Source organism: Bos indicus, chromosome 6, assembly GCF_029378745.1.
Source record: "Bos indicus isolate NIAB-ARS_2022 breed Sahiwal x Tharparkar chromosome 6, NIAB-ARS_B.indTharparkar_mat_pri_1.0, whole genome shotgun sequence".
NCBI lineage: Eukaryota > Metazoa > Chordata > Mammalia > Artiodactyla > Bovidae > Bos > Bos indicus.
In genome coordinates, this window is record NC_091765.1 from 22,158,180 (window position 1) to 22,171,811 (window position 13,632).

General features: G+C 35.8%; 1 protein-coding gene across 1 annotated transcript in view; it reads left to right on the forward strand.

Moving 5' to 3' along the window:
- TACR3 (tachykinin receptor 3) overlaps nucleotides 1-13,632 on the forward strand; it is a 92,783-nt gene that overhangs the window by 32,171 nt on the left and 46,980 nt on the right. Inside the window, exons 2-3 of the mRNA XM_019962360.2 lie at nucleotides 3,672-3,860; nucleotides 5,962-6,112. Of these exons, the coding sequence (XP_019817919.1) occupies nucleotides 3,672-3,860; nucleotides 5,962-6,112 (340 nt within the window). The remainder of the gene's footprint in view (nucleotides 1-3,671; nucleotides 3,861-5,961; nucleotides 6,113-13,632) is intronic.

Here is a 13,632-nt window from a genome sequence, read left to right on the forward strand (position 1 = left end):
CTTACTCCTTGGAAGGAAAGTTATGACCAACCTAGACAGCATATTACAAAGCAGAGACATTACCTTGCCAACAAATGTCCGTCTAGTCAAGGCTATGGTTTTTCCAGTAGTCATGTATGGATGTGAGAGTTGAAAAAGAAAAGAAAGAAAGCTGAGCACTGACGAACTGATGCTTTTGAAGTGTGGTGTTGGAAAAGACTCGTGAGAGTCCCTTGGACAGCAAGGAGATCCAACCAGTCCATCCTAAAGGAGATCAGTCCTGAGTGTTCATTGGAAGGACTGATGCTGAAGCTGAAACTCCAATACTTTGGCCACCTGATGCAAAGAGCTGACTCATTGGAAAAGACCCTGATGCTGGGAAAGATTGAAGGTGGGAGAAAGGGATGACAGAGGATGAGACGGTTGGATGGCATCACCGACTCAATGGACATGAGTTTGGGTAAACTCCGGGAGTTGGTGATGGACAGGGAGGCCTTGCGTGCTGCGGTCCGTGGGATCACAAAGAGTAGGACATGACTGAGCAATTGAACTGAACAGAACTGAAAAACCCACCATTTGCACAGGAATTTTCCACGTGTTGTTTGTTCTCCCAGAAATCTTTTTTACAACTCTCACCCTTCTGCTACCTTGCCTAGTCACCTTTTCAGATTTCAACCCAGAACTCTTTTCTCAGGGAGAACTGATTGATCATCTAAATGCTTTTTCCAGTAAATGCACTAAAACAGCCATAAACATTGCCTTTGTAACACTTATTATATTTGTAATTTTAAACTTATTCTTGAGATTATTTGATTAGTATCTGCCTACTTCACTCGACTGTGAGTTCTGCAAAGATCATTTTTTCTCACTGTTGTATTACTACAGTGTCTGGAATGTTACAGCAGGCATCCAATAAATATTTGGTTGAATGAATGAATAATAGATCAAACCAAAAGTGACAAAAATGTCAGCTTGAAGTTTCAAAATTTCTACTTTCACTTAAGTGTTGGTGAGAACATAAATTGATTGCTTGCTTTCATACAGTTTAAGTGAAACAGTATTCTACCTATAGGAAATAATTTCTCTAACACTAAACTAATAGATTAAAAAAAAAAGATCAGTGAGAACTTTGCAGTTTATTTTGAATTATCCATGCTGAAGTGGCTGTACAGGACTTTAAACCTACTCATGTCACTCAACTTCTCATTTTAGTTTCAACATAGCAACTGTCTAAACATTCGAACTGGATTCATAAATTTCCAGTACAAGCAAAAAAAAAGCAAAGATTACAATAGGATTGAAGAATATTCAGTTCAGTACAACATTTACTGATAAGTTCTGTGTCTGACTCTGTAAATACCATAAAGCAACACTTCAATATAATAAGAGAAATGGCGTGGTGAGCTACAGTCCACGGCAGGCAGAACAGAAATAACCAACCAAAATTATTGCCTTGATATATTTGACTTTTGTCTTTAATGTTACACATAAATGTTTGAATTTATAAACAAAATGTGACTTCTGATTCTTTGGAAGACATCTACCTTACATATTTCTCTTTCTCTTCCTTATGTGAATAGTTAAATTCAAAGCCATAATCTGTACCTATATAGACTTCAAGGATTGGCAGAGCTGGCTTAGAATTCCAATTCTTACCATCTAGGACATTTTTAAACAATGTACTTAAACTTTAAGCCTCAAGTTTTCTTTTCCGTAAAATAGAGATAGTATTATTTGATTTATTGAACTTTTCTGGATGTTAAATATATATATGTATATATATATATATATATATATATATATATATATATATATATATATATACAGTGTGTGTGTGTGTGTGTGTGTGTGTGTGTGTGTGTGTGTAATAAGTTGCCTGGTTATGCTTAGCAATCAATACACATTGCTAGAATTAATTTTTACCAACATAAGCATGAGAGGTGAATTTTAAACAGTTTTCAGATTCAAACATATGCGTTTTATTTTCTTTTTTTCGGCAGTGTATTTGCTTAAACCAAGGTACTGTTTACGGTTACTTTTGTCATATCTAACATTCACTTTTGCCTATTAGCTGTCAATGGATAAGGAAATGGCAACCCACTCCAGTATTCCTGCCTGGAGAATCCCATGGAGAGAGGAGCCTGGCGGGCTACAGTCCATAGGATCGTAAAGAATCGGACACATTAGCTGTCATATATAATAAATTAAGAGTATTTCCTCTAAGTAAATTACAACTAAAGCTAATATTATGAATAGTATATAAGTACCAATATATCACTGAAGATCTAGTTCTACCTAATAGTTGCAAAAGCAAAGAGCAATAAGCAAATTAACGAACTACTCTTATTTTGAAATACTTATTCATAAGAGTAAATTTTTTTGGTTTAAGTAATATTCATTCTTTGATAAAACTGTTACCTTTGAGAAATACAAAATGGTCAATAGTAAAAGTAGTATGATTAAATAATATGCTTTATTGAGAGAAATGCCAAGATACAATTGATTTAGCATACATTATTTTCTACCCTGACTATTGGCCATAAGTTGGCAATGAGCCATATTATCCAATTTAAAACTAGAATTTGATTCTCCCAGACATAGTGTTACTATTTTACCAAGTGAATGAAGCTTGACTTTTGTTACCATATTCAAAGAGTTTCTAATTTCCCAAAAAGTTGCACTGTAAAAATAATACGTGCTTATGTTTCAGAGAAGGCAATGGCACCTCACTCCAGTACTCTTGCCTGGAAAATCCCATGGATGGAGGAGCCTGGTGGGCTGCAGTCCATGGGGTTGCTAAGAGTCAGACATGACTGAGCGACTTCACTTTCACTTTTCACTTTCATGCATTGGAGAAGGAAATGGCAACCCACTCCAGTGTTCTTGCCTGGAGAATCCCAGGGATGGGGAAGCCTGGTGGGCTGCCGTCTATGGGGTCGCACAGAGTCGGATACGACTGAAGCGACTTAGCAGCAGCAGCAGCATGTTTCTTAGAGCCTTAAATATATTTTCCTATGACAATTATGTTATATATAGTTACATAGACACTATGAAGATTTATATGATGTAGTATGAACTCAGTTTTGGAGGTAACAGCATAACCTTAGTCAAACTTGATTTACTCATCCTCCTCTAAATCCTGAATGATGTCTCTGGATGCTTTTCAATGGATATGTTGACAATATCTTTTCTAGGGATTCCTCATCTTTGTCAATCATGTAGACATTATCCATATTAGTTCTTTAGAATTTTCTTTTTATAAAGTTAAACATACACAAGAAAAATGGGAGTCTTGGAGTACAGAACTCATATATTTAAGTGCTTAATGCATATGTTTCCCATTCCATTCAGCAGAGTTCTGATAATGTGCTAGGCACAACACCAAATAATCGATACCTTTCACTTGTATTATTTCTATTGATCTTGACTTCACCACTAGGAGGGGGTGTTCTTATTTCTATTTTAAAAATAATAAAGTTGAAGCTCAAAAGTTAAATAAGTGACAGGATAGGATTTGAACCTTGATCTGTCTGATTGATAAGACTATGCCATAATTACTCTATGCAAGTGAAATTTTTATCAATTTGTTTACTAGAAAAGAGATAACCATGGCCCTTGAAACTCCTCTGAAACTCACTTTAAATTCCACTAACAAGAGACCCAACAAAATGGTTTTGTTTGTTTTTATACAGGTATATGGCCATTATTGACCCCTTGAAGCCCAGACTGTCTGCCACCGCAACCAAGATTGTCATTGGAGGCATTTGGATTCTAGCATTTCTACTTGCACTCCCTCAGTGTCTTTATTCCAAAACCAAAGTCATGCCGGGCCGTACTCTTTGCTACGTGCAATGGCCAGAAGGCCCCAAACAACATTTCACGTAAGTTAATTATCTATTATAATCTTCAACTAAATGCATTGAACACTTAAGGAACCTAGGTTGGGAACAACAGTTAAGTAGATAAGACATAGACAGTTCCCTCAAGGGCTCAAACATTACCTGGGAAAAAAGACACATAAAAATACTATACTATCTATATATAGTACAGTATGATATGATCAATTAGTTTGTATAAGTTACAATGATTTCTAACTGGAAAAATGTGATGACCTTTATATGGGGTAGCTCTGGAGAGTTTCCGGAGAAGATGATAAGATAACTGGAGATGAAAGCATTGTTCTGGATTAAGGAATGAGTGAGAAGGGTGGAACTGAAACCCAAAGGTGTGGATTGCTCTTGTAAGAAGCCCGGCTGAAAGGAAAGGGAGTCTTGGTATGTTCCTGGTTGTGTTCCTTTGTTTTAGCATTAAAAACTTAAACACTTAGGTCGGAAAGGAGATAGGAATGCTACATGTTAGAATTTGGTATTTCATATTTTGGACACACCTTTAAAAAAGCAAATTAGCAAAATAATTGTTTGTTTCCATTTTGTTTTTTATTCTGACCATTTAAATTTTATTTCAAATAAAATTCTTATTTAGTGATCTATTTTTTTCCTTTACAAACTAACACATAATGCAAATACAATGATCATCTTTTAAAGCAGATATTTTATCAAACTCTGCTCTACTCAGAGTCCAGATTTTTAAAGGAAAAGATTGAGGAGTGTTTATTAAAGGAAAAGCAGGCAGCAGTTATTAAACTGAGGACTGCATTCTTTCCATTATGTAATACTAATATATCTTATTTGTATGATAGCAAAACAAAATTATTCATAATAATAAAATTAAATTATTTGTTGACTGAATCAATTCGCCACTGACTTTAACACTTAATAAGCTATCAGGAAGACAGCTTTACCAAATAAACACAGATATTGAGATTAGTATACCAAAATCTTTAATTACTTTAAAGCCTTCCTAAGACAGTGGAAGTCACTCAAAAGTTTATACAAATTCTAATTTGGCTATTATATTATTGGCTGCCATCTTAGTCCACCATAGTAATATTTTTATAATTTTTATTGAAAGCTATGAAATCCCAAAATTTAGTTTGATAATTTATAGTATAATGACTTTGACGTGACTAATACCTCCATATGGAGAAGGAAATGGCAACCCACTCCAGTATTCTTGCCTGGAGAATCCCAGGGACAGAGGAGCCTAGTGGGCTGCTGTCTATGGGGTCGCACAGAGTCGGACACGACTGAAGCAACTTAGCAGCAGCAGCAGCAATACCTCCATATGTTATTTACCAAATTTAATGATGCAATCAAAATGTGCCAAGACTTTGAAAAAACTCTAATATGACTCAGAACATCTAGTTACATTTTTTCCCTTTGGATGAAAAATGATTTATTTCAAATATGACTGATGTTGCAAGATGTATGTAATAGATTTACACAGAAGAAAATGTATCAGTTGATCAGTTTACTCTGTGCCATCTCTTTTCCTCTGATTATCTGTTTAATCAGGTTAGCCTAGTGATTACCAAGCAAAGGAAAAGTACTCATCTTGAAGCCTCTAGGCAAGGGGAAATGTGCAGTTTAAACGAGCTCTGTAAGAATGCTATAGTTTTCATATGTGAAGTAAAAATTGACAAAGTTAAACTGGTAGTATATGGATGATTGTAGATGACAATAGCTAGGCCTTCCCTTGGTGGCTCAGTGGTAAAGAATCCACCTGCAATGTGGGAGACGCAGAAGCCATGAGTTCAATCCCTGAGTCGGGAAGATCCCTGGAGGAGGGCATGGCAACCCACTCCAGTATTCTCGCCTGGAGAATCCCACGGACAGAGAAGCCTGGTGGGCTACTTTGCACGGGGTTGCAAAGAGTTGGACACGGCTGAAGCGACTGAGCACAGCACACAGCACAGGTGACAATAGCTAGGTGTTTTGGTGAAATTGTGAGATGAGGACTTAGAAGAGAAAATGTGGGCTGAGCATTGGCATTTTCAATTATGACTTAAAATGGAATGAATTCAAAGTCTCTTTATTTTACTCCAATATGCTCTTCAGCATGTATTTTTCTTATTTCTTGCAGTTACCATATTATTGTTATTATACTGGTGTACTGTTTCCCATTGCTTGTCATGGGTATCACATACACCATCGTTGGAATCACCCTCTGGGGAGGAGAGATCCCGGGGGACACCTGTGACAAGTATCATGAGCAGCTAAAGGCTAAAAGAAAGGTACTGTTCTGTATAACTTTCCCAGCATTTTGCGTAAATTGTGGTGCATCAGAGAAGGGGAAAAAAATCTAGTTATGGCATTTTAATATATAACTTGATGCTTTACTCCTACTTTTATTTTTCTCCTTTTCTTTTTTTTTAAATTTTGCTTTCTTTTTATCTTCTATAACCCACTGCTGCTGCTGCTGCTAAGTTGCTTCAGTCATGTCCGACTCTGTGTGACCCCATAGACGGCAGCCCGCCAGGCTCCGCTGTCCTTGGGATTCTCCAGGCAAGAACACTGGAGTGGGTTGCCATTTCCATCTCCAATACATGCAAGTGAAAAGTGAAAGTGAAGTCGCTCAGTCGTGTCTGACTCTTAGCGACCCCATGGACTGCAGCCCATCAGGCTCCTCCATCCATGGGATTTTCCAGGCAAGAGTACTGGAGTGGAGTGCCATTGCTTTCTCCGTCTATAACCCACTAGTCATGTACAATAGTAGTTTATGACAAGAGTAGTCACTTCCCTACAGAAAGACTATTACCTTTTGCAAAATAGTCTTAATTATACCACCAGAAACTTCTGAAATTTCACTGTAGGAGTCACAGTTGGTTGTATTTCTGCAGCTCTAGTTATCTTAGTCTTTTATTAAATAAAATGCCTCTGATGTACTATATAATCTTTCAGAAGTTTTATTTATCCCAGGAAAGGCATCTCTCTTAGTATGTGCTATAATTCTGTAATATCCATTTATGTATCCCATTCTTCTCTTCCCCACATCTCCCCACATTCCACCCCTATCCTTTATCTGGTTTCTACACAGCCATCTGATTAACAAATGAAGTTACATTAATACTGTTGTACAACTTACTGGGTGACATGATAAAACTTATTTCTGAACAATTGACATTAAGCAAGAAAACCTATAAAAATTATCATAGTGATATTTTAGCAGGATTATTTTTTCATTGTTTCCTTTTCTGACTACTATTATGTGACTCAGTGAGTGAGATTTTTTATAATAAATTTGCATAGTTAAAAGGAATCTTAGAATCTGTATTCCATCTTTCTCTCTCCAAGTGATGATGTCAATTATTATTATTCCATTTATGATTCATTTATTTACGTGGAACTATTACTTACCTATACTCACTTAACAACAATCAATCAGGTTTTAAAAATCTAGTATAGAAAATAGATTTTATTTTAACATTAATAGGTTTTTCTCTATTGACAAACAGATAAGACTTTATGTTTGGTTAGCATTTTATCATTAGGTTGAGTATTTGAAAGCAAACATTTTTTCACATCAATTTAGTTATTTCAGCCTATAATATATATAATTTCATTTTATTTCTCTTTGGGAAAAAACCTTAAAAATGAAGTACACGATTCCACTGCTGGGCATATATATCAGAGAAAACTATAATTCAAAAAGAAACATGCATCCTATTGTTCCCTGCAACACTATTTACAATAGCCAAGACAAGAGACCACTTAATTTTCCATTTACAGACAAATGGATAAGGAGGATGTGGGACATGTATATAATGGAATACTACTAAGTCATAAAGAGAAAGTAATAATGCCATTTGCAGTAATATGGATGGACCTAGAAATGATCATACTAAGTGAAGTAAGAGAGAGAAAGACAAATACCATATGACATCATTTATAGGTAGACTCTAAAATATGACACGAATGAACTTATCTAAGGAGGGCACGGCAGCCCACTCCAGTATTTCTTCCCGGAGAATCTTGTGGACAGAGGAGCCTGCTGGGCTACAGTCCACAGGGTTGCATAGAGTCAGACATGACTGAAGTGACTTAGAATGCACGCAACCACACACAAAACAGAAATGGACTCACAGACATAAAGAACAGATTGTGGTTCCCAAGGGAAAGTGGGGGAGGGAGAGAGGATTGCTTGGAAGTTTGGGGTTAGTAGATGCAAACTATTCCATTTAGAATGGATAAACAACAAGATGCTACTCTATAGACAGAGAACTATATTCAATAGCCTGTGATAAAAACCTAATGGAAAAGAATGTATATATGTATAACTGAATCAATTTGTTGTAGAAATTAACAAAACTTGTAAATCAACTGTACTTCGATAAAATTTAAAAATGAAGTGCACAAACAAGCAAACTATGTCTTTACCACATTTTTTAAAAAAAAGAATCGTAGAACTAGCAGAACTTCAGTAACATGATCATCTTAAGTGAACAGTTTCTCCTCCTTTATTTTGATTCTCACTTTCTAACATCTTGATCATGCTGCAAGATCCTCTTGGCAGGGGGCATATTCTCTAACATGTTTTAGGCATAATCATATTAAATAACTGATGTGATAGTCTACATAGTTGGCTGTTGTTCAGTTGCTAAGTCCTGTCTGACTCTTTTCTACCCCAGGGACTATAGCCCACCAGGCTCCTCTGTCCATGGGATTTCCCAGGCAAGAATACTGGAGTGGGCTGCCATTTTCTTCTCCAAAGGATCTTCCTGACCCAGGGATCGAACCCATGGCTCCTACATCTCCTGCATTGGCAGGAGAATTCTTTACCACTGAGCCACCAGGGGAGCCCAATATTCTACATGCTATATTTCAGAATCACTTGTCTTTGTACTTCCTGCTTACTTTCTTGTCTTTTATTTCTTTCCTACTAGTTTAAGCATTTTTAAAATACTTTTCCCCTGTTCAATTCTACACAACTTAAAATAAGTTCAGTAATTATAGATTATAGCTCCTTTTCCTTAATATTGACGTAATATTTTTCTAGGAAGAGATAAAAATTTAATCTGAGTGTTCCTTTTTATTTTTGAGTTGAATCCCAGAGGGAACAAAAGAAAGAGGGAATATTTTTGCATTTGCCCCTCTATAGCAGATGAGAATATGGCATACATATTTCATTTTTACTGCTGCTACTGCTGCTAAGTCGCTTCAGTCGTGTCCGACTCTGTGCGACCCCATAGACGGCAGCCCACCAGGCTCCCCCTATCCCTGGGATTCTCCAGGCAAGAACATTGGAGTGGGTTGCCATTTCCTTCTCAAAGTATAAATATCAATTCAAACTGAGAGATTGACTCTTCTAGCATATTTCAAAAATTAAGATATATAAAAGTTCTAATCCATATTTCTATTTCTCAGGTTGTGATCTTGGCTGAAATAGTATAAAATGACATCTATGACATGGGCTTCTCATAATAAATCACCTGTCCTTAGGTTTCTTTCAGTCACTTACCGATATGACCATTAGTATTGTGAAAGTAACCCTCATTTTGCCCCAAAATTTAAAATTTCAAAATAAAAATAGCTCTTCTCTTAATTTTTTTATTTAAAATTTGAATATTGTCTAGTATAGTTTGGAATACAGTTATTTCTAGTAATTATGCTCTTTTCTTATATCAGTATGACTGTTTAGGTGAAAGATATGAATTTTACCCTGGATGGGAGATTACATCTTTGATATTACAGATTGGACTTGAGAAACAAGACAGTATTGGTTACAAGAGAGCAAATTCATCATGACTGCTGGGAAAAAATAACTCCATAAACAACTCTGAGTCAATGTACTATTAATAAAAAAACTGCAGTTACTGATTGAGCTCCCCAGACATGTGAATAAGAATTAAAAAAAGTTTAAGAAATTTTAGTCAGAACACTGAAAAGATCTTTGCAACGACTAAGAAGCATTGCTTCCATTTCTCTTTTTTCTTAAGGTCTTCAGGAACTGTATTCAGTTTTGAGTCCTGTAGATTAAATTCTATGAAGAACAGCCAGTGGAAATAAATTCCATGTCTAAGCTATATAGAACCTAATACGTCTAAAAGTTAAACTAACATGAAGCTGTCAGAAAAATGAGGATTAACCACCCCCACTCAACATTTACATTTGTCCTGCCTAACAATATGCATACTTTGAAAATAATACCAGTGGCACTTCAAAAATTTCCTGGCACATAGAACTGTTCTCAGTAAATTGTACCTGTTACTTAAGGCACTTTGTATATATATGCACTTTATTAAATAGGCACTTTACTTTGAATATATAAAGCACTTTATTATGAAGATCAGAAAGCATCATGTGGTAGAAAAGTAAAGAGGTATAAAACGGGTCATTTATCTATTTAAACATAATATTGACCTACATTTTAACATGAGTCACAGTTTGTAAATAACTTTCACATGAATATTATTGAATTCTCACATTATCTATGTGATTTTTTCTTGTTTTACAGAAAAATGAAATTGAGCCCCAAATTCACAAAATTAACAAGTGGCAGAACTTGGACTTGAATCCTAAACAAAGTTTTTAGAGTTCTTTCAGAGAGCTATCTCAAAGGAATAGGTTTCAGAATGATATTTTAAATCCAAGTATTACTTATATTATATGAAGTGCATTCTCATACATAGACTGTACTAACATCACAGTAGTCCCAAGAGGTATGTCTAAGTAAGTAAGTAAATAACTTCAGTCACTCAATCATGTCCGACTCTTTGTGACGTCATGGACTGCAGCACACCAGGCTTCCCTGTCCATCACCAGCTCCTGGAGCTTGCTCAAATTCATGTCCATTAAGTCAGTGATGCCATCCAACCATCTCATCCTCTGTCACTCTCTTCTCTTCCTGCCTTCTTCAGTCTTTCCCAGCATCAAGGGTCTTTCCCAATGAGTCAGTTCTTCACATGAGGTGGCCAAAGTATTGGAGCTTCAGCTTTAGCATCAGTCCTTCCAGTGAATATTCAGGACTGATTTCCTTTAGAATGGACTGGTTGGATCTCCTTGCAGTCCAAGGGACTCCCAAGAGTCTTCTCCAGCACCACACTTCAAAAGCATCAATTCTTTGGTGCTCAGCTTTCTTTATGGTCCAACTCTCACATCCATACATGACTACTGGAAAAACCATAGCTTTGACTAGACGGACCTATGTCAGCGAATGTCTCTGCTTTCTAATATGCTGTCTAGATTGGTCATAGCTTTTCTTCCAAGGAGCAAGCATCTTTTAATTTCATGGCTGCAGTCACCATCTGCAGTAATTTTGGAGCCCAAGAAAATAAAGTCTGTCACTGTTTCCGTATCTATTTTCCATGAAGTGATGGGACCAAATGCCATGATCTTCATCTTTTGAATGTTGAGTTTTAAGCCAGCTTTTTCACTCTCCTCTTTCACTTTTATCAAGAGGCTTTTTAGTTCCTCTTCACTTTTTGCCAAAAGGGTGGTGTCATCTGCATGAGGCTATTGATATTTCTCCTGGCAATCTTGATTCCAGCTTGTGCTTCATCCAGCCCGGCATTTCACATGATGTACTGTACATATAAGTTAAATAAACAGGGTGACAATATACAGCCCTGACATACTCCTTTCCAGATTTGGAACCAGTCTGTTGTTCCATGTCCAGTTCTAACCATTGCTTCTTGACCTGCATACAGATTTCTCAGGAGGCAGGGAAGGTGGTCTGGTATTCCCATATCTTGAAGAATTTTCCACAGTTTGTTGTGATCCACACAAAGGCTTTGGCATAGTCAATAAAGCAGAAGTAGATATTTTTTTGGAACTCTCTTGCTTTTTATACAATCCAACGGATCAATAGGAGGTAGGCATAGTGAAAATTATTTTCTTCCATTTTTAACAAATCAGGAAACTGAAGGTCTGGGAAGGTGAATGGGACCCAAATTCATACAGCCTGTAATAGCATAAATAAGCCCTTTCAGTCCTGTGGAATACATTCTTTCCATTACACTGAACTGCAAAGAGTTGGCAGCTACCTTGAGCCAGTCTCCTGTCCATTTTCTCATTCACAGTATATGAACTTATTTTCCCTTTTCTTGAAAGTTTTTTGATGAGGGCTAATCAAGATAATGTATGTATTAATGTGTCTGGTACTTAATGTCATAAACATGCAATTCCAATCCGCATGTATCTTCATCTATTTATGAGACAAAAATAAACCTAATCATTATCATTAATATAAAGAACAATGCTTGTGATAACTCTATATAAGCAACAAGCATTTACTGTGCGTGTTATGTGCCAGACACTTGATTTAGGTGCTTTAAATAGTTTAGCCAATTGAATTCTGACAACCACATAAGGGAGGCATTATTGTTATTTTCAGTTGACAGATGAAGAAACAGTTATTAGCTGGGTTAAGTAACTGCCTAGTCTGTTGAATGACAGAGTCAGGATATAAACCCAGAAAGTCTAATTCTAGAGAAGGTGATCATAATTTCTATATTTTAATGATCATTTCTGTACTTTGCTGGGTGGTGGTGATAATAAGATAAAGTAATTATTTTCCATCTTTCTAGTTGTTTAATTACCAGGAGTACAATTGAATAAATTATTGTATTATTTATTGATACATTCTGAGTTTAAAAGCTCTTGTAGATTAAACTGACCAAAATACATAATGTTGTTTTTAAGAAAAAATTATCTTCCAGTACCACCAGTCAACTTAACACTTATTTCTAGTACCAGCAATCAACTTTAAAATTACATCTTAAAAAACAGTTTATCTGTACACTAGAACTGCATGCAATTACCAAAGTGAGGAGGCATCTATTTTACCTGTAAAAGTATACACTAAAACCTGGTTTTGATTGTTAAAAATTATAAATCAGCTCAACTGAGTACTTTTTTTATTTTTAGTTCAAATGAGTTTTTAAAACACTTTAAAGCTCCTCTAACATATGTTGAATAAAAACATACACAACCTCCTTTAACAAATTCTCCTCAATTAATATAACACCCTAAAACATAATGATATTAATGGTTTTGCTGCAACTAAAAATATTCCATAATAATTACATTGCCACTGCCAAATATCAATAGACAGATATAAGTGTAATTGTTCCTCATATCTGGAGAAAATTCAGATTTGTAAAGCCAAATGAGCACAATGTCTTGTGTGTGCTTGAGAGAGAGACGTAATAGGAAAGAGAGTGATAGATATGATACAAAACAAAAGAGATATAAGAGATACTACTGTGGAAGAACTGGGACTCTGGACAGTTGAGTTCCAAACATGATATTTTATTTCAGATTTACTTTGTTTGAATCATCACTTTTCTCTGGGCTCATTGTCATATTTGTAAAATGAGAAGATTGAAGCAGATCACTTCCAAGTTCTCTTTCAGCTATACATATCCATGATTGAGATCATCAAATATTTATTTAACATATAATGTGGACCAGGCATTGTGCACAAATGATTTTATTTAAACTTTATAAAATCCTATAAAAGAGGATATATTTCAGGTCATAAATATTAGTGAGCAAAGCTTACAGAAAATTTTCTAATGGGTTCTGTATAGTTGATTTAACTTGGAGGCAAAATTTTCCTTCACACCTTTGACCCAGCATAAGTTTAAGAAACCTGTATGCAGGTCAGGAAGCAACAGTTAGAACTGGACATGGAACAACAGACTGGTTCCAAATAGGAAAAGGAGTACATCAAGGCTGTATATTGTCACCCTGCTTATTTAACTCATATGCAGAGTACATCATGAGAAACGCTGGACTGGAAGAAGCACAAGCT